Consider the following 23,241-nt stretch of genomic DNA (forward strand, 5'->3'; position numbering starts at 1 on the left):
AGTCTCCTCCAGGAAGAGCCCCAACCCTTTTAAGGACTCACCTGATTAGGTTAGGCCCACCGAGGGTAAGCTCCCTTTCTTCAAGTTAACTGCCAGGTAAAGTGACCTAATCACTGGTAATATCCTTTCATATTTGTAGGTCCCTCCATATGGGTCATGGGAAGGGGTGATTTTGGAATTCTCCCATATATTTATATGTTTTTAATAACTTGATTGTGGATTTTTTTTTGAGGGGGAGTTTCATTCTTGTTGCCCAGGCTGGAATGCAATGGTGTGCAATGTCTGCTCACTGCAAGCTCCGCCTCCTGGGTTCAAGTGATTCTCCTGCCTCAGCCTCCCAAGTAGCTAGGATTACAGACATGTGCCACCACACCTGGCTAATTTTATATTTTAAGTAGAGACGGGGTTTCTCCATGTTGGTCAGGCTGGTCTCAAACTCCTGACCTCAGGTGATCTGCTCACCTCGGCCTCCCAAAGTGCTGGGATTACAGGTGTGAGCCACCACGTCCAGCCTATTGTGGAAACACAAATAGTAATAAACTCTATGCATGATCCAGCTTCAACAAATATGAACATTTTTTTCCATTCATGATTTTTCAGAATTCCTTTTTTTTCTGTTTGAAAGTGACATTCAAAACAGGAACCATCTATTTTTAGCATTTTATGCAACTGATCACCCAAAGACTGTGGGTCTCAGTATTTGTCATACTGTCTTCAGGGACTTGCAGCTATTTCTAAGTGAATGTTCATAGAATTTATCCAGAGAGTATGGCACATAGTGGTTGCTGGCTACATCTAGTCAGATGTCAGGTACAGTATTAAGATATTTTACTTTTAGAGACAGAGTCTTACTCTGTCACCCAGGCTGAAGTGCACTGTCATCATAGCTCACTGCAGCCTTGAAATCCTGGGCTCCAGTGATCCTCCCATCTCAGCCTCCCGAGTACTTGGGATTACAGGCATAAACCACCATGCCTGGCCCTAAAATATTTAAAAATGTATAAAGGGTTCTCTTGAGTATGAGAGAATATTTCCCTCACTAGTTACTTATTGTCTGCCTGTTGCATGCAGCATGTTGGAATATCATTGTGCAAAATGCTTTGAGTTCATAATATCTCACCAGTTAAGAGAATTGAGACAATCTGGTATGAGGACACAAATGGACAAAGTGGACAATGAGTCAGGGAAGAGGACTGCAGTGTGTTTATTATAGATGAACTTTAAAGTCAACAAGCAGAAACTAAGATTGAGAAGCTCATTTGTTGAACTGAGTGGTTTTACAGAAAACTTAAGTACAGCTCAGAGAAGGGAAGCTCCTGGGGGACTGGGAGGACTTTGCACCTTGGCTAAGGTGGAGAGTTTGCAATAAGGACACCATTCAGTCTAATATGGGCTTCTGGGGGATTTCGGGAAATGTGCAGATGAATGACTTCTTAGTTTTCTTAACACAGAGTTTGTGTGTTTCTGAGCTGTCACCAGGGTGAGATAAAAGCTTAGGGGAAACCAGATTCAGGAGTAGAACACAGGCCCTTTAGAGAGACAGCTCAGCTGTGTCTCTGGGGGATAACAGCAATCTTCGCAGGGAATCATAGAGACGAGAATGGTGAAGCTGTGGGCACAATAAATGTCTTGCTTAACGTCACATTGATTTTCCTGAAATTGATCAAATGAAACTTTTATGAATTGAAGCCTGTATCTGTTTATTACGGAGACATTCACAGAACGTACACACAGAGCAAAGTATGGCGCCAGGGCCCTAGGTGAACTTGGAAGTTTGTAAGTTTGCATTTTTAGATACTGGGGATTTGAAGTAACAAAATTTAAAAAGAGAAGCTTATTTTAGGAAATCTGGAAGTTATTTTCAATGGCAGCCCCTCACCTCTACTTCCTAGCTACCTTCTTTTCTTTTTTTTTTTTTTTTTTGAGACGGAGTCCGTGGCCCAGGCTAGAGTGCAGTGGCATCTCGGCTCCTTGCAGCCTCCACCTCCCGGGTTACAGCGATTCTCCTACCTCAGCCTCCCGAGTAGCTGCGATTACAGGCACGCGCCACCACGCCTGGCTAATTTTTGTATTTTTAGTAGAGACGGGGTTTCTCCATGTTGGCCAGGCTGGTCTCGAACTCCTGACCTCAGGTGATCCGCCCTCCTCGGCCTCCCAAAGTGCTGGGAGCCACTGCACTAGGGCCGGTCCATAATATCTTTATCATCTTGTATAGTGTGTATTTCACACCATAGTCGTCCTCACAAGAAAATAAACTGCCAAGGCGCGGGGGGGGGGTTCTTTTTGTTCACTGCTGTATCTTAAATAGGGAGAGGTGCTAAATCTTTGTTGAAAAAAATAAATGACTGTCGGGAAAGATTTTAAAAAATTACTTAGAATCCCATCACCCAAATAGGACTACTTAACATTTGTGTTTCTTTCGCCTTTGAGAGAGAAAAGAGCAGTTACTTCGCTTTCGTGATCAGTCTATTCAACAGCTGGATCTTCCTTTTTAAAATGGCTAAAAACGCTTTTTTTGGCTGTATAGTACCCAATCATGCAGGCGGCAGGGAGGGGCTCGCTTTGGCCCTCTTCAGCACGTCACACCCTACCTTTAACCCGCAGCCAAGTATGTGGTGGTCCCCACTTTCGCCTTGCTGCAACTCCCTCCTCCCTGCAGTCCTTCCTTCTTATTCCGGTTTCCAGAGCACGTCTCCAGGCTTCGACGTCACCACGCTGGGACGTAAGTGCCGAGGGCCGCGGCGTCTGACCTCATGGCGTAGAGCCTAGCAACAGCGCAGGCTCCCAGCCGAGTCGGTTATGGCCGCTGCCGCCCTGAAGAGGATGAGGGGGCCAGCACAAGCGAAACTGCTGCCCGGGTCGGCCATCCAAGCCCTTGTGGGGTTGGCGCGGCCGCTGGTCTTGGCGCTCCTGCTTGTGTCCGCCGCTCTATCCAGTGGTAAAGGGGGCGCGGCGGCAGTGCGGGCTTAGGAAGGCTAGGAGGGCTCGGGCGCAGGGCAGGAGACAGGCCCGGCCAGGGAATGGGCGATTCCGAGTGTCAGGAGCAGACGGCGGTGTCTGGTTGGGGCAGGGTCTCCGCGGGCCTGAGGACGGAGGGTATGGTGTCTGAAGGGGTCCAAGGTGGTAGGGTCTCCAAGGGGCCTGAGAAGTGGGGTCCCTGAGAGATGCAGGAACCCAGGGAGCAGGGAGCAGGGTGTGTAGATGGGCGGGGAGGGAGGAGTGGTGTTGGCGCCTAGAGGTCGTTGAAGAATGGGCTGCCACAAGGAATGGCGGTGGTGGGGTCTCCAAAATTTCTTGGATCGGAAAGTTAGGAGGCTCTAGAAGAGAGGGTGGCGACAGGGGCTGAGGAGGTGGCCGGGGCTGGGGGTGTGGTGTCTGGAAAGGGTCCTGAGTTTGGGGGACTCAGGAATCTTGCAGGACCAAGGAAATGTGCGGGTTTTCCAGAATGGGAGAGGTCAGTGGTAAAGACCGAGGCGGGCAGGGGCAGTAATCCAGTGACTGGACTGAGCCAATGGAATATTTCCGAGAGGGAAAGTGAAAGGGAAAGAGTTGTCTTGGTTCTGGTGCATATTTGAAGCCTGGGAGGTTCTGGTGTTTGATAAAGATTCAGAATACTGGGGCGTTGAGCCGCTGAAGGCTTGGGAGGCAGAGAGGAGTTTGGAGACAAGGGAGATCATGATTCCTCTTCCCTGTGTTCCGAGTTAACCAGGATAACCCTGCCTCATTTTAATGGATCTGTAGGATTCGATTGATAAAAGATTTCATTTCTTGCAAATGTTGCATGGTGAAATCAAGAGATTGAAGGCTTTTATTGAGAAATTAGGAAATCTGTAAACCAGTGCCTGATACTTGGTGGGAAAAATCCACTATTAAGAACTTGTAAGGAGGCCGGGCGAGGTGGCTCACGCTTGTAATCCCAGCACTTTGGGAGGCCGAGGCGGGCGGATCACGAGGTCAGGAGATCGAGACCACGGTGAAACCCCGTCTCTACTAAAAATACAAAAAATTAGCCGGGCGTGGTGGCGGGCGCCTGTAGTCCCAGCTACTCGGAGAGGCTGAGGCAGGAGAATGGCGTGAACCCGGCAGGCGGAGCTTGCAGTGAGCCGAGATTGTGCCACTGCACTCCAGCCTGGGCGACAGAGCGAGACTCCGTCTCAAAAAAAAAAAAGAACTAGTAAGGATTAAACGGTATTTTGTTTAGTAGTCCCATTTTTCTTTCAGGCCAAGACACAATCCTGCGTTTCTCCCTAAATTTGAATTTTCAGCTGCAAAACAATGTGACCTGGTATAGTGTTTTCCTTCTTGCCAACAGGGCCTGTACAGCCCTACATTGCTCTGCGACAGTACTGCGGGTACATACTTATGTTTCCTCAGCAACATTTCAGTGTTGCTAACTGGACGCCCTCCCAGAAGTCTTTGCAGTCTCTGAGGAAGGACTGCTGTCCATTTCCTAAGGCCCTTTCATCATTAGTGAAATGTAATGAGGATTTCCCTGGTTGATGCAGATATACCCGTTCCTAAAGTACTTAAGTAGCTTAATTGTTTTGGCCATTTAATCATCTAAAAAAATAAAACACAAACATTTATATTTCCTGCTGGAATGCTTAAGGGATGTATATCTGGCAACTGTAGTTTCAGAAACAGCTTTTTTTCCCCTAAGAGATGGTTGAAAATTGGGCAAGCAGTGAGGCAGAATGTGGAGTGTTGTGTCCTTTAGTCTCTGCTTTTATTTGTTAGATCCCTATAAATATTGTTCTAACTATACTGAGACATTTTAGAGAATCTTTATCTTTTAAATTAAGTCTTTACATACACCAGTTTAAAATGTCATAAATTCAGATTATTCTGTCCTGAAAAGAACCTAAATGAAAATGAACATACATGTCTTTAATAGGCGAGCAGCCCCATTGCACTACAGTGTAGCTTGGGATATAAGTATTTTTTGTAAGCATACCTTATAATTTCAAAGTAGTCACTCCTGTAATAAGAAAATTAGCCTAGAATGTGTTGAGTTCCAAATTTCAAGTGAGTTTACAAAGGTTAGAAGGTTACCACATTAGATTTATTTAAATTTGTTCCATATTAGGTTTTAAAAACTGTCAATGCTTGGTTATATGCTTGTCAGTGTGTAAGAATTTTTGTTTTGTGTTTTTGTTTGATCAAGTCTAAAATTAACATAAGCAGTTTGGATCACTGGGTGACTAATTCTTGGTCATGCCATTTCAGAAATGCCTGCTTCTCTATATTTGCGATTATATTGTCCCCAAATGATCACCTAAACTTAATGTATAATGCATTTCATTTTTAAGGCATTGTTTCTCAAACCAGTGTGTGAATGAGTTCTCGGGGTCCTCTGCATTCTTAAGTTTAAGAAATGCTGATATAGTTTTATTTTAGGGCAGTTTTTAAAAAGGGACCAGTAGGAGGGGAGAATTAAATTTATAAAGTTTTTTTTTTTTTTTTTTTTGAGTCTGTCGCCAGGCTGGAGTGCAGTGGCGCGCTCTCGGCTCATTGCAACCTCCGCCTCCTGGTTTCAAGTGATTCTTCTGCCTCAGCCTCCCGAGCATGCTGGGACTACAGGCGTGCACCACACCCGGCTAGTTTTTGTACTTTTAGTAGAGACGGGGTTTCACCGTGTTAGCCAGGATGGTCTCAATCTCCTGACCTCGTGATCCGCCCGCCTTGGCCTCCCAAAGTGCTGGGATTACAGGCCTGAGCCACCGTGCCCGGCCTTTTTTGTTTGTTTGTTTGAGACAGGGTTTTGCTCTGTCGCCCGGGCTGGAGTGCAGTAGCACAAACTTGGCCCATTAAAACCTCCGCCTCCTGGGCTCAAGCAGTCCTCCCACTTCAGCCCCCTGAATAGCTGGGACCACAGGTGCCTGCCACCGTGCTCAGCCAATTTTTGTATTTTTGTAGAGATGGGTTTTGCCATGTTGGCCAGGCTGGTCTTGAATTCCTGTGCTTAAGCGATCTGCCTGCCTTAGCCTCCCAAAGTGCTAGGGTTACAGGCGTGAGCCACCATGTCTGGCCCAAGCTTTATTTTTAAAATGTTAAGCTTCAACTAGAGAGGTAATATCAGTTAGGAAAGGGAAGATTTAGAAGTCTTATTTATATACTCATAGAAGGTCAACAGTTAAATCCGTAAAGTCAGAGTTGTACCTTTGTTCTGAATACTCTTCATATCTGACTTAATCAACTTCTCTGATTTGAAGGAGAGGAGTTTGAGTAAGTTGATAGCCTTTGTATTACATGTTTCAGATCAATTATTTGTTTTTTCTTGTGCTGTATTTGTGTATTACTTCCAAGATTTTACTGTTTGACTAATACATATTCTGCTCCTACTTGGTGCTAGGTATTGGAGTTAAACAATGAATAGGGTGATATTGGGGGTATCCTTAGAAGAATGAGTGGCGTTTTGCTGAGAACCACGGGATGGGCTCTTGAGGGAGTGCAGTAGGTGCATAGATGCTATGTGGGATGTGGTGTGGGATTTGTGGTGAGAGTTGAATCGAGAGCATATTCAATAGATATTTATTGAGTGCCTGCTATCTATTAAGTAGGTAATGGGGATAGAGCTGTTAGGGAGATTAGTAAGATAATGAGAGTGAGGTAATGGGGGCCAGATCATGTAGGATCTTGAAGGCTATTATAAAAACTTTCACTTTTGTGAGAAATGGATGGCCCTGGAGGGTCTTAAATAGAGGAGTAACATTTGATTTAAGTTTTTACAGAATGACTCTGGCTGCTGTGTTGAGTATAGACAGTAGAAGTTAGGGTAGAAGCAGGCAGATGAATTAGGAAGCTATTGTAATAATCCATGTGAGATAATGGTTACTTGGACCAGGCAGGAGCAGTGGAGGGTGAAAAGCCCTCAAATGCTGCATATGTCAGAATAACAGATTGGATGTGGGATGTTAAAACAATGACAGCTCCAAGGTTTTTAGTTTTAGTAACTAGAAAAATGTAGTTGCCATTAATTGAGATGGAGACTAGGTAGAACAAGTTTTTTTGTTTTTTGAGTGGGGCATAGGAATTTATTTAAACTTTTTATTTTGAGATAATTATAGATTCACTTGCAGTTGTAAGAAATACTATAGAGATCCTGCATATCCCCTACCCAGTTTTCCTAATAGTAACGTCTTTCAAAACAATAGTGCAATATCACGACCAGGATATTAACATTGGTACAGTGAAAATACGGGGCATTACCATCACCACAAGGATATCTCACATTGCCCTTATAAAGCCACCCCACTTCCCTCCTACCTCACCCCTCCTGAACTCCTGGCAACCACAAATTATCCATTTGTATAAGTTGGTAATTTTGAGAATCTTACATAAATGGAATCATACAGTATGTAACTTTTGGGATTGACTTTTTTCACTTAGCATAATTCTCTGAAGATTCACCTAGGTTGTTGCATGTGTCAATAGTTTGTTCCTTTTTAAATTTTAACTTTTATTTTTTCGAGACAAAGTCTTGCACTCCAGGCTGGAGTGCAATGGCATGACCTTGGCTCACTGCAACCTCCGCCTCCCGGGTTCAAGCAGTTCTCCTGTCTCAGCCTCCAGAGTAGCTGGGATTATAGGTGCACACCACCACACCCGGCTAATTTTTGTATTTTTGGTAGAGACAGGGTTTCACCATTTTGGTCAGGCTGGTCTCGAACTCCTGACCTTGTGATCCACCCGCCTCGGCCTCCCAAAGTGCCCGGATTACAGGTGTGAGCCACCGGTCCTGGTCGTTTGTTCCTTTAAATTGCTGACTAATATTCTATGGTATAGGTAGACTACACTTTATTTATCTGTTGAAGGGTGCCTGCTTGTTTCCAGTTTTTGGCTATTATGAATAAAGCTGCTATGAATATGTTTGTGCAGCACTCCAGCCTGAGTGACAAAGCGAGACCCTGTCTCAAATAAAATAAAATAAAATGAGCTTTCTATGGACATCATGTAGTTGAGTCTGCCAATCTCTGTTTTTTAATTGATGTATTTAGGTCATTTACATTTACTGCACTATGGATATGTTAGAGCTGAAGTCTGCCATTTTTATTTTTTGTCTTTAGCCTGGGATATATGAGGTAAAAAGAAAAACCTAAGGAAGTCACCACCATGTTATTTCACATATCCTGAGGTCTCTAACTGTTCTACCCAGTTCTTTCCACCTTTCAGAGTGTTCTTGTGTTATTTTATACATAATATCCAGAGCTTTTAGTTGTTATTAGTGGAAGAAATAGGGAAGAGTGTGTTTGTCTTCCTGAAAGCCAGCCAGAATTCATTTTGAACATATTAATGTGAATGTCAGACATCTAAGAGGAGATGTCAAGTAGGTGGTTGGATTTATGAGTCTAGAATTCTGGTAGTTCTTGGAAGTTCTTTTAATTTTTCTCAGAAAAGTTAGGAAGTGATGTCATCAGTTGAAAATGAGGATAACAGAGAAGACATTTGAAGTTTGTGGGTAGAGGAAAATGTGATTGGTGTCCTAAGAGAGTAGAAGGGTAAATGGACTAGGAAAATATAATTGCCAACAATTTTAATTGCCAACAGCTTTAAACATACACCTGAATCTTTGGCATTGAATTTAAAATGAAATGAAAACAGTGGCATGGTTGTATATTTTTTCCAGCCATGTTCAGCTGCTGGGTGCAGATGTGAGTAGTCAGAGAGCTTGATTTATTAATAACTAGGGATGAGTGTCGTCTCACCAAGTGAATGGGTCAAAGTGGACAAGGGGGAAGGGAATTGAAGATGGATGTAAGAGAGTGATTATAAAGCAATTATAATAGCTGACACAGAATTGAATCTGGATAAAGAGAGAAGAGAGTGTATTGGGCAAGTTTTGATGGTGACTGTAAAGGAATGAAAAGGACTAGAGGGTTGTAGGTGTTGATGGATTGAGAATACCAGGGAATGAACTGGAAGGATAGGAGGTCTTGCCAGCAAGTAGAATGCATGAAATTGAGATTATGGAAGAATTGTGATAATAAATAATGACTTTGAGAGTGAGTGGCTGAGGTAAAGAGGAGGGCTAGCTCATGAGAAGAGAGGAGGTCAAAGATTTTTAAATCAAGGCAGGAGTACTTGTCTTAGATTGAGTGAACTCTAGAGCCAGGAGCTAAAGATCATTAAGAATTAGGAGGCATGACTTTGGAGTTGGTGGATGAAAGTTAAGTTAGTGCATTATAGCTTAAGATAAGAGAATCAAAGCTAGAGGCCTTTAGGGAGAAGAACGGGAGAATGGTCAGAAAAGGGCAATGAGGAGAACTGTGCCTCCTCGAGACTCAGTGGTTCGAGGATGTGGGAGAAAAAACAGCTATTACTTAAACGAGCTGAAAGGAAAATGTCCTTAAGGGAGAGTCAGGTTTCAGTAATAAGAAAGCGAAGGGTGAAAGAAGGGATTTGCAGATGACTGTGAATTCTATACTGCGTGGTGGAAATTTCTTTATAATCATTCCCACCCTATCAGCTTGTGTCCTTTAAAGGTACTCACCCATAGAAAAACTGTTCTTTAAAAGTTTAGTTAGTTGGCTCCCACTTATTTCAATTTTCAATTTTATTTTAAAAAATGTTTTTTGTACTTTGGGAGGAAAATTTAATGTATCAGAAAATAATAATTTTTATTTTTTATTTATTTATTTTTTTTGAGATGGAGTCTCGCTCTGTTGCCTAGGCTGGAGTGCAGTGGCGCAATCTCAGCTCACTGCAAGCTCCGCCTCCCGGGTTCACGCCATTCTCCTGCCTCAGCCTCTCCGAGTAGCTGGGACTACAGGCGCCCGCCACCACGCCCGGCTAATTTTTTGTGTTTTTAGTAGAGATGGGGTTTCACCGTGGTCTCGATCTCATGACCTTGTGATCTGCCCGCCTCGGCCTCCGAAAGTGCTAGGATTATAGGCGTGAGCCACTGGGTCTGGCCTTTTTTTTTTTTTTTTTACTAACTTACTACATTATTTTTCTGAGAGCCTCTGTTCATTCTAATTGACACCAGCTGTTTCTTTTTTCCGACACAAAATGGATGTCAACTGTGGTACACAAACCAGAGTGAATTCACATGAAGAAAGGGTTGTCTGTTAGATTGTTAACTTGTGTGAATGCATATGTTTGTGAAAGCACTAGAATGACTTGGTTTAATCTTACCCCTATAAAATATTTTACTTTAATGTGATAGACTTTAAAATATTGTCTGAATATGTTTAGATCTCACATGACAGGTTTTTTTTGTTTGTTTTTTTTAGTGTGGTAGAGGTCCTTGAAGTTCTTCAACAGATACTACATTAGATTATAAATTAGAGACGGTTAAATTTCGGCAGGGATTCCTCTGTTGAATCTTCCTCTATTCATTCTTCTTGGTAAAAGAATAATAAGAATTCTTATGTAGAGAATTTTACCTTTAGTAAACTATGCTGAGTAGGTAGCAGCACAGGGAAACAGATGCCTTCCCCCATCTTCAAAATAGTCTAGTTGTCACTTAGCTCTCAGGTTCCCGTTTCGGATGCTTCTCCTTTAGAAGTTTTTTCTTCTTTGTAAGGATCCTTCTTTTTTTTTTAATTTAGGAGAGGGAGTCCTCTAGTTCAAGTATCACTTAGAATTACTGTCTACAGCACGCTTATAGCTTCCCCTGGATTTGTTATGTTGTGTTGAAAGTATTTAGGTCCAAACTCCATATCTTTTTTGGGACCTACTTGAGTGAGAATCAGCCACTTTTTGTTCTGTTCTAGGGATCAGGTAGAGTCTGGAAAAGGTAACTGAAATCCACACCCTTTATGAAATGAAAACAGAGGGGATGGGTGAGGGCTGTATGTGAACTTTGCCATTATGACCTAAAGTCAGACCTTTTTCTTTTCTTTTGGTGGCAGGCTGTATAATGCAGTAGGTCTTTTATGCTGCTTAAGTTGTTAGTATCTAGCAAAGCAGTTATTATCTGAAGAATGACTGACTAAGAAGAAATGTAACTGATTGCTGGCTATTGAGACTTAATAACTAGTTTTCGAGAAAGTTATAGGAATGTAGCAGAGAGGAATGCTTAGTGTAAAATTTGGGTAAATATGCTTTTAGCTTGGTGGAGATAAAGTTGGAGATTTCAGTTTGATATGCTTTGTTTGTTTCAGTTGTATCACGGACTGATTCACCGAGCCCAACCGTACTCAACTCACATATTTCTACCCCAAATGTGAATGCTTTAGCACATGAAAACCAAACCAAACCTTCTATTTCCCAAATCAGCACCACCCTCCCTCCCACGACGAGTACCGAGAAAAGTGGAGGAGCATCTGTGGCCCCTCATCCCTCGCCTACTCCTCTGTCTCCAGAGGAAGCTGATAACAATGAAGATCCTAGTATAGAGGAGGAGGATCTTCTCATGCTGAACAGTTCTCCATCCACAGCCAAAGACACTCTGGACAATGGCGATTATGGAGAGCCAGACTATGACTGGACCACGGGCCCCAGGGACGACGACGAGTCTGATGACACCTTGGAAGAAAACAGGGGTTACATGGAAATTGAACAGTCAGTGAAATCTTTTAAGATGCCATCCTCAAATATAGAAGAGGAAGACAGCCATTTCTTTTTTCATCTTATTATTTTTGCTTTTTGCATTGCTGTTGTTTACATTACATATCACAACAAAAGGAAGGTAGGTTTGGGATTTTTTTAGCCCTTTATTATTTCAGTCATAATGCTTTTGATGATTCGTGGTTCTTTTTTTTTTTTTTTTTTTTTTCAAAAAAAGGTGTAGTGGATTTTCACTCTGTCACCCAGGCTGGAGTACAGTGGCACAATCACAGCTCACTGGAGCCTCAACCTCCTAGGCTTAAGTGATTCTCTTCCCTCAGCCTCTCGAGTAGGTGGAACTACAGATGCACACTACCACACTCGGCTAATTTTTAAAAATTATTAAATTAAAATTTTAAAAATTATTATTATTTGTAGAGACGAGGTCTTGCTATGTTGCCCAGGCTGGTCTTGAACTCCCAGGCTCAAGCAGTCCTCCCGCCTCAGCCTCCCAAAGTGTTGGGATTACAGACATGGGCCACCATGCCCAGCCCTCTTTCCTTTTTTTCGGTGAAGTTTAAATTCATAGTAAAATATTGAGATGTCTAATCAGCATGTAAATCTATTGCGTATTTTAACCCACTACAGACAGAATGCTTGAATGTATGTACTTCTAAAAAAAGAAATAGTCCTATTTCTTAATGAGTAATACCAAAGCCCAGTGATTTTTTTTTTTTAAGAGTTTATGTCTTAATTTGGCATCATTACTTCAGTAGGAATACTTGTGGAGAAAGTGTTAATTTAATATTTGTCTTTTAATTTATTAACATTGAACTTAATCTTTTGATTTTTTTTCTGGTTATAAAGTGTTACACGTTTATTTTAGGGAGTTCAGAAAACAGAAGAGTTTAGAAAAGAAATTTTAAACTACTTCTCAGCATTAACATTTTGGTGTATTTCTGGTCTATAAATGTGCATATAATTTATATATATAGGTGTATGTTATGATTTTTAATGAATTTTATCTCACAGAGTTTTTTTTTTTGTTTTGTTTTGTTTTTTTTTGAGATAAGAGTCTCACTTTGTCTCCCAGGCTGGAGAGCAGTGGTGCGATCTCGGCTCACTGCAACCTCCACCTACCTCCCAGGTTCAAGCAATTTTCATGCCTCAGCCTCTTGAGTAACTGGGACTATAGGCACAGGCCACCACGCCTGGCTAATTTTTGTATTTTTAGTAGAGACAGGGTTTTGCCATGTTGGCCAGGCTGGTCTCAAACTCCTGGCCTCAAGTGATCCACTCACTTCAGCCTCCCAAAATGCTGGGATTACAGGCGTGAGCCACCGCACCCAGCCTATCTCATAGAGTTTTGTGTCCTGACCAATCATGAGCATTTTCCATATCCTTAATAGTCTTTAAAAACATTTTTTTTTTTTTGAGACAGGATCTTGCTATGTTGTCCATGCTGGTGAACTCCTGACCTCAAGTAATCCTTCCACCTCAGCCTCCCAAGTAATTGGGATTATAGGTGTGAGCCACTGTGCCTGGCTAAAAACATAATGGATTCATCGTTTACAATTTTTGGTTCAGAAATAATATTGTGATGAACATTTCTGTGCTGGTACCAGTTTGCCGGATTACATGAGGCACAAGAGACATCTATAGGACAGGATACATCACATTTAGTGTGAGGGTACATGTTGGCACTGTACAGTCCCAAAGCTGAATAGTTAAGTCTTTTAAAATACTTAAAGGGAAATCAAACACACAGTTCCTTTTTAATACTTACTGGTCAGGAAGTCTCAGTTCTTGACTTTATTGTAACTTGCTTTGTAACCCTGAAAACCACCTTCCCCTTCGGGGCCTTGATTTCCTTATCTGACAAATAGTGAAACTGGACCTGATAATTTCAAAATGTCTTCCTGCTTTGAGAATCAGTGACTCTAATAGCAGTTCAAAAAAAAGCAAACCAACAACTGTTCTGGTTATTTGTATTTAGTGATATATTGCTAGCTTTGTAAGTGTTTATGGGTAGACAGAACCTTGAGTGCTGCTGATATTATAACCCACTGTTTAGTGTTTGGCCATCTCTATTATGAACATCTAAGGGACTTGTTAAACAAGTAGGTTCCTGGGCTCCACCTCAAGTACTAACTCAGTCTCTGAAGATAGAGCCTAGGAATCTGAGTCTTTAACAAACATTCCTATATATACTGAAATTTGAGAAGCACTGTTTAGCCTTGTTTACAAGATGGAAAGCAAAATAGCTTTTTTTTTTTTTTTTTTTTTTGAGACAGGGTCTTGCTTTGTCACCCAGGCTGGAGTGTTGTGGTGTACTGTGATCTCTGCCTCCTGAGCTCAAGTGATCCTCCATCTTAGCCTCCTGAGTAGCTGGGACTACAGGCAAGCGCCTCCATGCCTGGCTAATTTTATATTTTTTGTAGAGATGGTGTTTCACCATGTTGCCCAGGCTGGTCTCGGACTCCTGGGCTCAAGTGATCTGCCTGCCTCGGCCTAAAATAGCTTTTTTTATTGTTGATATTTTGTGTTTTATATTTAGAAACCTAGAAGAAAGATATTTTACTTGTTATACAAATGTTTACCATATTCTCTGTTTTCTCTTTTGCCGATTTAATGACTTTTGTTTTCCAGATTTTTCTTCTGGTTCAAAGCAGGAAATGGCGTGATGGCCTTTGTTCCAAAACAGTGGAATACCATCGCCTAGATCAGAATGTTAATGAGGCAATGCCTTCTTTGAAGATTACCAATGATTATATTTTTTAAAGCACTGTGATTTGAATTTGCTTATGTAATTTTATTTGCTTGACTTTTTATATGATATAGTGCAGATGTTTGCCATAGGCAATTGGTACTTAAATGAGAGGTGAGTCTCTCTTTTGCCTTGGTGCTTTGGAAATTAAATGTCACAAATGAGTATATAATTTTTTATCTGTACTTTTAGAGCTGAGTTTAATCGGGTGTCCAGAATGTGAGTTAAACATTACCTTATATTTACACTGTTAGTTTTTATTGTTTTAGATTTATTATGCTTCTTCTGGGAGTATTAGTGATGCTACTTTTAAAAGATCCCAAGCTTGTAACTAAATTCTGACATATCTGTTACTGCTGACTCACATTCATTCTCTGCCATTCAAATACTATTTTTTATCCACATATTTTTTTTTTGTTCCCAAACTGTAATGTACAAGGATATGTGTGATAATGCTTTGGATTTGAGTAATATTTTTTTTTCTTTCAAGAAAACTGCTTTGGATATTTTTAGATAATTTAAACATAATTTAGGATAATGATATTGCTCAATCTGACCACAATTTTAGGTAAAACATTAAATGTGTCAAGAAATCTTGGCAACAGAGACTCTGCAGCTTGCAGTGGACATAGATAAAATGTTACAGAGATACTATTTTTTTGGTTGGAATTACTATATTAAATTCAGAAGCAGAAACTAGTAAAATGTTAAATACATGTACAATTGCTTTTAGTTAGCAATTGATTATAGCATGGGTTTCTCCAAGGTTTCAAGCAATGAGCAGAGTTTAAAATTATATCAGATTCGTTTACTTCGTTTATTATTTTACAGTAAATTTGAATAAATCTTAGGGGCCATTATCACTTAAATAATACTGTATCTAGGTCTTTCAAATTAAAATTATACCTGAATGAAGTTGTTTGTATACATAAAGGATATTTGTGTACAAGGACCTTTTTTCCCCCACACTTGTTTTCTTTGTTTTTGTTTTTTGTGGCAACTGGAAAGTATTTACTATGGGATTCGTTTATGTCTGTCTTTCTATCATAAAGAATTGATCAATATGTAAATATGTGATTTGAACCATGGTTGACTTACGAGTGTCACTACAGCTTTTTAGAAAACATAGCCCTAATATATGTTAAGCAGGACCCGGGTGAGCCAGTGGGCTTGCGCTTTATGTAGAGCTGGAAGAAGGCCGTCCATCCTGTCTCTTGGGCGGACAGTGTACTTTCCTAATAGGGAAGGGAAGCACAATGGAAATACCCCTGAACCGTTTTATTGCAGTAATTTTTTTCATATCTGAAACTATTATTTAATATTTTGAATAAGATTTTAAAAAATAAATGGCAAAGATATAAATCTATGATTTCACGAGTGTGTTTCATTTCAGTCATGACATTTAGGTGGTGATGGGGAGTAGCGTATGTCTGGGAGCAATTTAACCTGACTCACTTGCAGGTGTCCCTCTCAGCAGTGCAACTCTGCCTCTATGAATTCCACTTACATTTCTAAATTCTTCTTTGGGTCCAACTTACTGCTAGGTACTGAAGTTTATTGAAAACTGTAGCAAAGTAGGATGGCAAAGGAAAGCAAAGTGGCTAAATCAGTGTGTTCTTTCTAGCATCCTGGGGTCCCTATCTGGGATGGAAGGCTCCCCAAGTGTGGAGGCTCATCCCCCTTAGTGGATTGGGGATTCTTGGGTACTTCCTGGTGGTCCAGCCACCTAGGTCACAGTGCTGCAATTAAGTAGCCTCAGACTTTTGGAGCATCAGATCATACATTGATTAAAAATGCCGCTGGAGGCCGGGCGCGGTGGCTCACGCCTGTAATCCCAGCACTTTGGGAGGCCGAGGCGGGCAGATTGCGAAGACAGGAGATCGAGACCATCCTGGCTAACACGGTGAAACCCTGTCTCTACTAAAAATACAAAAAATTAGCCGGGTGAGGTGGCAGGCGCCTGTAGTCCCAGCTACGTGGGAGGCTGAGGCAGGAGAATGGCGTGAACCCCGGGGGGCAGAGCCTGCAGTGAGCCGAGATCACGCCACTGCACTGCAGCCTGGGTGAAAGAGCCAGACTCCTTCTAAAAAAAAAAAAAATTGCTGCTGGAGTCTCACAGAGGCACTTGAGCACTAGGTGCTAGTGCTAGGGACTAGGCACCCAGGGGCCACGGTTGAGCCTCACAACCTCATGCCACCTCCTCCTGTGTGGTGTTATCGCTCCTTTCTCCTAGACTCACTTTCTGGACAGACCAGAAGCTCTGCACCCGATTTTGGTGTCTTAGCTGAAAAGGAATGTGTTGGAACTTGTGGGGCAGACAGAAACAGACATTTAGAATTTGGGCAGGCAGGCAGGCATGCTGTATTAGTCTGTTCTCACATTGCTATAGAAATACGCGAGACTGGATAATTTATAAAGAAAAGAAGTTTAATTGGCTCACAGTTTTGCAGCCTGTGGAGGGAGCATGATGCTGGCATCTGCTCAGCTTCTGGGGAGGTTTCAGGAAGCTTACCATCATTGTGAAAGACGAAAGGGGAGCAGTTGTCTCACCTGACAGGAACAGGAGCAAGAGAGAGTAAGGGGGAATGTACTTCACAGTTTTTTGTTTTCTTTTTGAGACAGAGTCTCGCTCTGTCACCAAGGCTGTAGTGCAGTGGTGCAGTCTTGGCTCATTGCAACCTCCACCTCCTGAGTTCAAGTGAGTCTCCTGACTCATCCTCCTGAGTAGCTGGGACTACAGGCACCTGCCACCACTCCCAGCTAATTTTTGTATTTTGTATTTTATTTTTTTTTAGTAGAGATGGGGTTTTACCATGTTGGCCAGGCTGGTCTTGAACTCCTGACCTCAAGTGATCCACCCGCCTCGGCCTCCCAAAGTGTTGGGATTACAGGCATGAGCCACTGTGCCTGGCTTTACTATACACTTTTAAATCACCAGATCTCATGAGAACTCACTATCATGAGAACAGCACCAAGGGAGATGGTGTTAAACCATGAGAAAACCACCCCCATGATCCAGTCATCTCCCACCAGGCCCCAACTCCAACACTGGGGACTTCAGTTCGACATGAAGTTTGGGCAGGGCACAGGTCTAAACCATACCACATACCTTGACTGGGCTTTCTTGATTTTAAACGTGATCCCCTGAGGGTGAGTGCAAGCTCTTGTGGAATGTGTGTAGTTTGCCCCACCGAGTGAGTTGCTTGAGAACAGGAACTGGCTCTTATTCCTCTCCAGCCCCAAGCTCGTTACTCTACCTGGCACCTGCTAGGCCCCTTTAAATTGTTATTCAATGAAGTATTTGAGAAATTAGATGAGGAGAAAACCAAGACAACTCAGGCTCTGCACAAGATCACATAGTCTGCATAGAGTCCAATACTACTAACGTCCTGGGTACACAGATGCATGTGTGGGATCAGAGCTGAGTACAGCGTGTCAGTCCTTATGTGCACATCCACAATTCTACGGGAAGCTAAAGCCCACACTAGCTTGTATGAGATATCACCCCTTCCTCCAAATCCCAGGTTCTGATCAGAGCAGGTGCTGCCTGTTGAAGGTGAAGGACGTCACTGCCGGCCCTGCTGCTGATGTTCCGGTTCTCCCCCACCCTGTGTGGGGGATGGGGTGAGCAGGGCTGGCTTTGCCCTTCGGCCTTCTTTCAGCCTGGTTTGCTGGTGCAACAGTTTGCCTCCCTTCTGGGTTCAGCGTGAAGCAGTTCATCCTTCCCAGCTGAAGTTCAAAAGGTTAAAACTCTTTTGAGGACCAAATGTCTTCCAAGGGAACAGAAAAGAAGGCTGTCCTGAGGTTGTCAGTCTGGCCTGACCCAGCACAGCTTGAGCCAGGATATATGGGGTAGTTCTCTTCAATTAGCTGGATTCTGTTTTCATTTTGACGTTAGGAGCGGAAGTTGCTGGGACAGATTCTGGAAATGCAGCCAGGGCTATTTCTGTGTAAGTACCACACGCTAACCAATTGCACCACTGGAGCTCAGAGCTGGAGCTGTTTCTGACTCACATCTCAGTAGCTGTCTGTGGTAATGGCATGCTGTCTAGGCTGTTTAAGTGGCTCAAGGGAGCCTGATTTTGGACCAGTAAGCAGCAGCTTCTACCCCATGAGGTCTAAGCTCACCTCTCTTCTAGCTCCATCCTAAAGAGTCCCAGACCCATCTGTACTAGCTGGTACCAGTGGGCACCACAGGGGCAGAAACGGCATCTGGCTTGAACCACCCTGTCATCCCAGCACGCAGCACAGGGCCTGAGTAAAAGGAATCCAGGTGTTTTGCTTTTAATGCAGTGCCTATCCCATGAAGGATTTTTTTTTTTTTTTTTTTGAGATGGAGTTTAGCTCTTTCTGCCCAGGCTGGAATGCAGTGGCACGATCTCGGCTCACCACAACCTCCGCTTCCCCGGTTCAAGTAATTCCTCTGCTTCAGCCTCCCGAGTAGCTGAGATTATAGGCATGCACCACAATGCCTGGCTAATTTTGTATTTTTAGTAGAGATGGGGTTTTTCCATGTTGGTCAGGCTGGTCTCAAACTCCCGACCTCAGATGATCTGCCTGCTTCAGCCTCCCAAAGTGCTGGGATTACAGGCGTGAGCCACTGCGTCTGGCCGAGGGGTTTTTTAATGTAATGAGGCTCTAGATTAAAAAACCCCTACTCCTTGCTTAGGAAGCCTTTCTCCACCTATCCTAATACTTCCGCTCTCAAACCCTATGCTGCTTTCTCTCACAACCTCAAAACTGCCTCATTTCTTTGCTGGGAAACCCAGAGATGCCATGTTCTGGGGATCCTTGACTTCCTGGATGCCTTTCTTCTCATAGGGCCCTTTGTGTTTCTCTCCCCTTGGCATGTGGATCGGACAGCACTCCCACCTGAGGAGGCCATGCTTTGCAGTGGGCCCTGCAAGAGCTAGGATAGGCCATGAAATCATACAGGCCTGGGTTGGAATCCCTCTCTAGGCCTAACCCCTAGGCTGAGTGTCCTCCCCAGGCCATTTTTCCTGACTGTTCCTTGGAAATGAGGAAGGGTCAAGGGTCTTGAGGGCTAACACCAATGTCCTGCACCTTGCTGGGACTAAGGTCATCCTGGCCCATGTGGCACTTACCTGGTCTTCTAGGAAGACAGACCTAGGGAGGAATGGAGGGAAAGAGGGTATGGGTTGAGGTCAGGGCTGGATGACCATAGTCTGAGCTTGCTGTGCCTGTTGCAGTCTTCTACCTTATAAAATGAGTGATTGATTATCTCGCTAGTCTGTTAGGAAGAGTAAACGGATTGATTTTTGTGGAAGGACTTTGTGCCTAGGAAGGAGTTTTCACCATGTCACTGACCACAGAAGAGCCAGCTTGAGCCTTGAGTCCACCAAGGAGGGACAGCCCACAGTCCTGAGGCTGCCTTCCCTAGTCCCCTTGGGACTATCTTGAGGCACACAGCTGGTCAGAGCTGGGTTTCTCCTGAACCATCCAGGCATGTATGGTCCTATTAGAGAATAGGTGGGTCTCCTTTGGAGCCTCTCAACCGCATTCCCTGTTCTCCAGCCTCATCCTTTCCCAATAAAGAGGCCAAGCGTCCTTCCTATCATTCCCTGGACTGTTCCCAAAAATAGACAGCAGAGAGGCAAGGGGACCGAGGACCACAGAGAGGTGGCTACTTTTAGGCTACATGGTATGTATGCCTGAGCCTCTCCTCAGGGAGCATGGATGGAGGCAGGGCTTGGGCTGTGGAGGGTCACTCTCAGGGGTCCACACTCTACTGTGACCATGGCACTGCATTAAAAGCAAAACACTTGGACTCCTTCTACTCAGGCCCTGTGCTGCGTGCTGGGATGACAGAGTGGTTCAAGGCAAATGCTGTCTCTGCCCTTGTGGTGCCCACAGTCAGGTAGAGAAGAAAAAGAATCATAGTGAAGTGTGATGAATGCTATAGGCTGAAAACTGCATTTTACTTTTTTTTCCTTATAAAGGTAATTTAGACATTCTGATAACAGCTAACACAGGGCTTACTATGGATTGAGTATTTGCCATTTCTGTGTGTGCAACCAACCCAATAAGGCAGTTACTATTATTATCCTCATTTTACAGATAAGGAGCCAGGAGCATGGAAAGTTTAAGCAAGTTGCCCAAGGTCACGGAGCTGATGAGAGAGCTGGGATTTGAATTAAGGCACGGTGTGTTTCCATACTCCCTGCTCTCTATCACTAATTCCCCATTACTCTAGAAAATGAAACAGTTACAGAAGGTAAGAAAAATTATTCAAAGGTTCTCTACCCTTAGGCCCTCAACATTTGTGGGTATTCTCCTTCTTTTCCTTTTAAACTTTCTTTTATTATGTTATGACATAGCACACTACAGAAAAATACATCAAACAAATGTACAGCTTAACAAATTATTATAAACACTGTTTAGCCACTGCTCAGCTACAGAAATAGAATTTTGCCAACACTCCCAATCCTCACTTGCTAATTATTACCTTCAGTCTCCCCCACAAGGAGTTATCATTTTGGTCTTTATGGCAATTATTTTTTCACTTTGCTTTTTAGATTTACTATCTAAGCATATATATGTAAAACCATCGTTTAGTAGGTTTTGGAATTTTAGATAAATTGCATCACACTGCATGCATTATATATGTTTGTGCTGGCTGTTTTCACTCAACATTAGATTGTGAGTTTCATCATGGTAGTTGAGTGTGTAGCATGAGTTCATTCATTTTCATAGCTACATTGTATTCTGTTATAAAAATATACTCACCGTGCTTATCTAACCCATATTTGATGGACATTTGAGTTGTTTCTAGTTTCATACGATTATGGGTGATACTGTTAGGAATATTCTTACACATGTCTTTTCTTGTTTGCAGGGGTATTTGCATCTCTGGTGGGTATATACTTGAGTGGAATTGCTGGATGTATATGTCCAGCTTGAATAGCTAACGTCATACAATTTTCTAAGGTGATTGGACCAATTTATATTTCTTCAAAAAAAATTTTTTTAAGACAGAGTCTCGCTCTGTTGCCTAGGCTGGAGTGCAGTGGTGTGGTATCAGCTCACGGCAACCTCTGCCTCCTGGGTTCAAGCAATTCTCCTCCTTCAGCCTCCTGAGTAGCTGGGGCTACAGGTGTGCGCCACCATGTCCAGCTAATTTTTGTATTTTTATTAGAGACAGAGTTTCAGCATGTTGCCCACACTGGTCTCAAACTCCTAAGCCCAGGTGATCCGTCCGCCTCAGCATCCCAAAGTCCTGGGATTACAGGCATGAGCCACTGCGCCCGGCCCGATTTATATTTCTTCCAGCCTGTGCAAGTTTCTGTTGCTCTCTACATCTTTGCTAACACTTGGCATTGTTAGTGTTCTTAATTTCAGCTATTCTGGTGGATATGTAGTGGTCTGTCCTTGTGGTTTGACTTTGCCTTTCCCTGATGACTAATAATATTGATAATTTTTCATATCTTGATTGGACTTGTGCATATCTTCTTTTGTGATGTGCTTGTTCAAGTCACTTGCTTATTTTTCCATTGGGGTGTTTGTCTTTTTCTTATTTGTGTGAGTTCTCTGTTCTGGAGAGAACCAAAGCCCTCATTGGTTCTATACGCGATAAACAGCCACCAGTATGCTGTGACTTGCCTTGTCACTTTCAGAATGGTATCTTTTCATGAACAGTTTTTTCTTTTTGGAGGAAATTACAGCTCTGTTTTATTGAGGTATACTTTATATACATAAATTCATAGATTTTAAACATTTAATCAGTTTTGACAACTGTATATATCTTTGTAACTGCCACCCCCAAAGAAGATAAAAGATATTTCCATCACTTCAGAAAATTCCCTAGTGCCATTTTCTAGGCAATTCTTCACCGATCTTCCAGAGGTAACTACTTTCTGATTTCTATCACAATAGATTAGTTCTGCCTGTTCTAGAATTTCAGATAGATAGAATACAAAGTGCATGTTCTTTTGTGTCTAGCTTCTTTTGGTCTATATAATGTTTTTGCTTTTAATTTTTAGATTCATATATATTGTTGAATTATCAATAGTCATTCCTTTTCATTGCTGAGATTCATCAGTAACACTGAGTAGTATTCATTGAGTGAATAAACCAAAATTTGTTTATCCATTCTCCTGTTAATGGATGTTGGTGGTGTTTCCAGATATTGATCTAGCTATATATGAATTTAATATTATAAACATTTTAATATATTAATCATATATTTTAATATTTAATAATTAACATATAAAATATTATGAGTATATATAATTAACTTTTTTACTTTGAGATAAACTGTAGATTCACATGCAGTTGGAAGAAATAATACAGGGGTCCTATGTACACTTTACCCAAGTTCCATCAATGATAACTTCTTTTTTTTTTTTTTTTTTTGAGACGGAGTTTTCCTCTGTTGCCCAGGCTGAAGTGCAGTGGCGTGATCTCGGCTCACTGCAATCTCTGCCTCCTAGGCTCAAGTGATTCTCTTGCCTCAGCCTCCAGAGTAGCTTAGCTGGGATTACAGGGGCACACCACCACTGCCCAGCTAATTTTTGTATTTTTAGCAGAGACAGTGTTTCGCCATGTTGCCTTGGCTGATCTTGAACTCCTGACCTCAAGTGATCCCCCCACCTTGGCCTCCCAAAGTGCTGAGATTATAGGCGTGAGCCACTGTGCCTGGCCTGATATAGTTTGAATCTCCAGATCTAATGTTGAAATGTGATCCCCAGTGTTGGAGGTGCAGCCTGGTGGGAGATGTTTGGGTCATGGAGGCAGATCCCTCCTGAATGGCTTGATGCCCTCCCCGTGGTAATGAATGCATTCTTGCTCTGTCAGTTCATGCAAGAGCTGGTTGTTTAAAGGAGCCTGGCACCTCCTCCCACCCTTGTTCCCTCTCTTGTCACGTGATGCACCTGCTCCCCACTTGCTTTCTGCCATGATTATAAGCATCCGGAGGCCCTTACCAGAAGCAGATGCTGGCACCATGCTTCGTGTTCAGCCTGCAG

General features: G+C 42.6%; 1 protein-coding gene and 1 long non-coding RNA gene across 3 annotated transcripts; one reads left to right on the forward strand and one right to left on the reverse strand.

The window, feature by feature from the left end:
* Window positions 1–1,188: 1,188 nt before the first annotated feature.
* On the reverse strand, window positions 1,189–2,831 carry LOC129493073 (uncharacterized). The gene is made up of 2 exons (XR_008661026.2): window positions 2,592–2,831; window positions 1,189–1,653 (listed from the first exon to the last, which is right to left on the reverse strand). It is a non-coding gene; the product is annotated as an uncharacterized lncRNA (long non-coding RNA).
* On the forward strand, window positions 2,697–15,623 carry C11H5orf15 (chromosome 11 C5orf15 homolog). Of its 2 annotated transcripts, none has more exons than XM_055298753.2 (3): window positions 2,697–2,938; window positions 11,106–11,632; window positions 14,140–15,623. In XM_055298753.2, the coding sequence occupies exons 1-3, from the start codon at window positions 2,800–2,802 to the stop codon at window positions 14,269–14,271; spliced, it is 798 nt and encodes a 265-aa protein (XP_055154728.1). In that variant the 5' UTR covers window positions 2,697–2,799; the 3' UTR covers window positions 14,272–15,623. The 2 variants fall into 2 exon arrangements, with proteins under 2 accessions (XP_055154728.1, XP_063467781.1); XM_063611711.1 differs by having other exon boundaries at window positions 2,759–3,096.
* Window positions 15,624–23,241: the final 7,618 nt, after the last annotated feature.

This window comes from Symphalangus syndactylus, chromosome 11, assembly GCF_028878055.3.
Source record: "Symphalangus syndactylus isolate Jambi chromosome 11, NHGRI_mSymSyn1-v2.1_pri, whole genome shotgun sequence".
NCBI classification, from domain to species: domain Eukaryota; kingdom Metazoa; phylum Chordata; class Mammalia; order Primates; family Hylobatidae; genus Symphalangus; species Symphalangus syndactylus.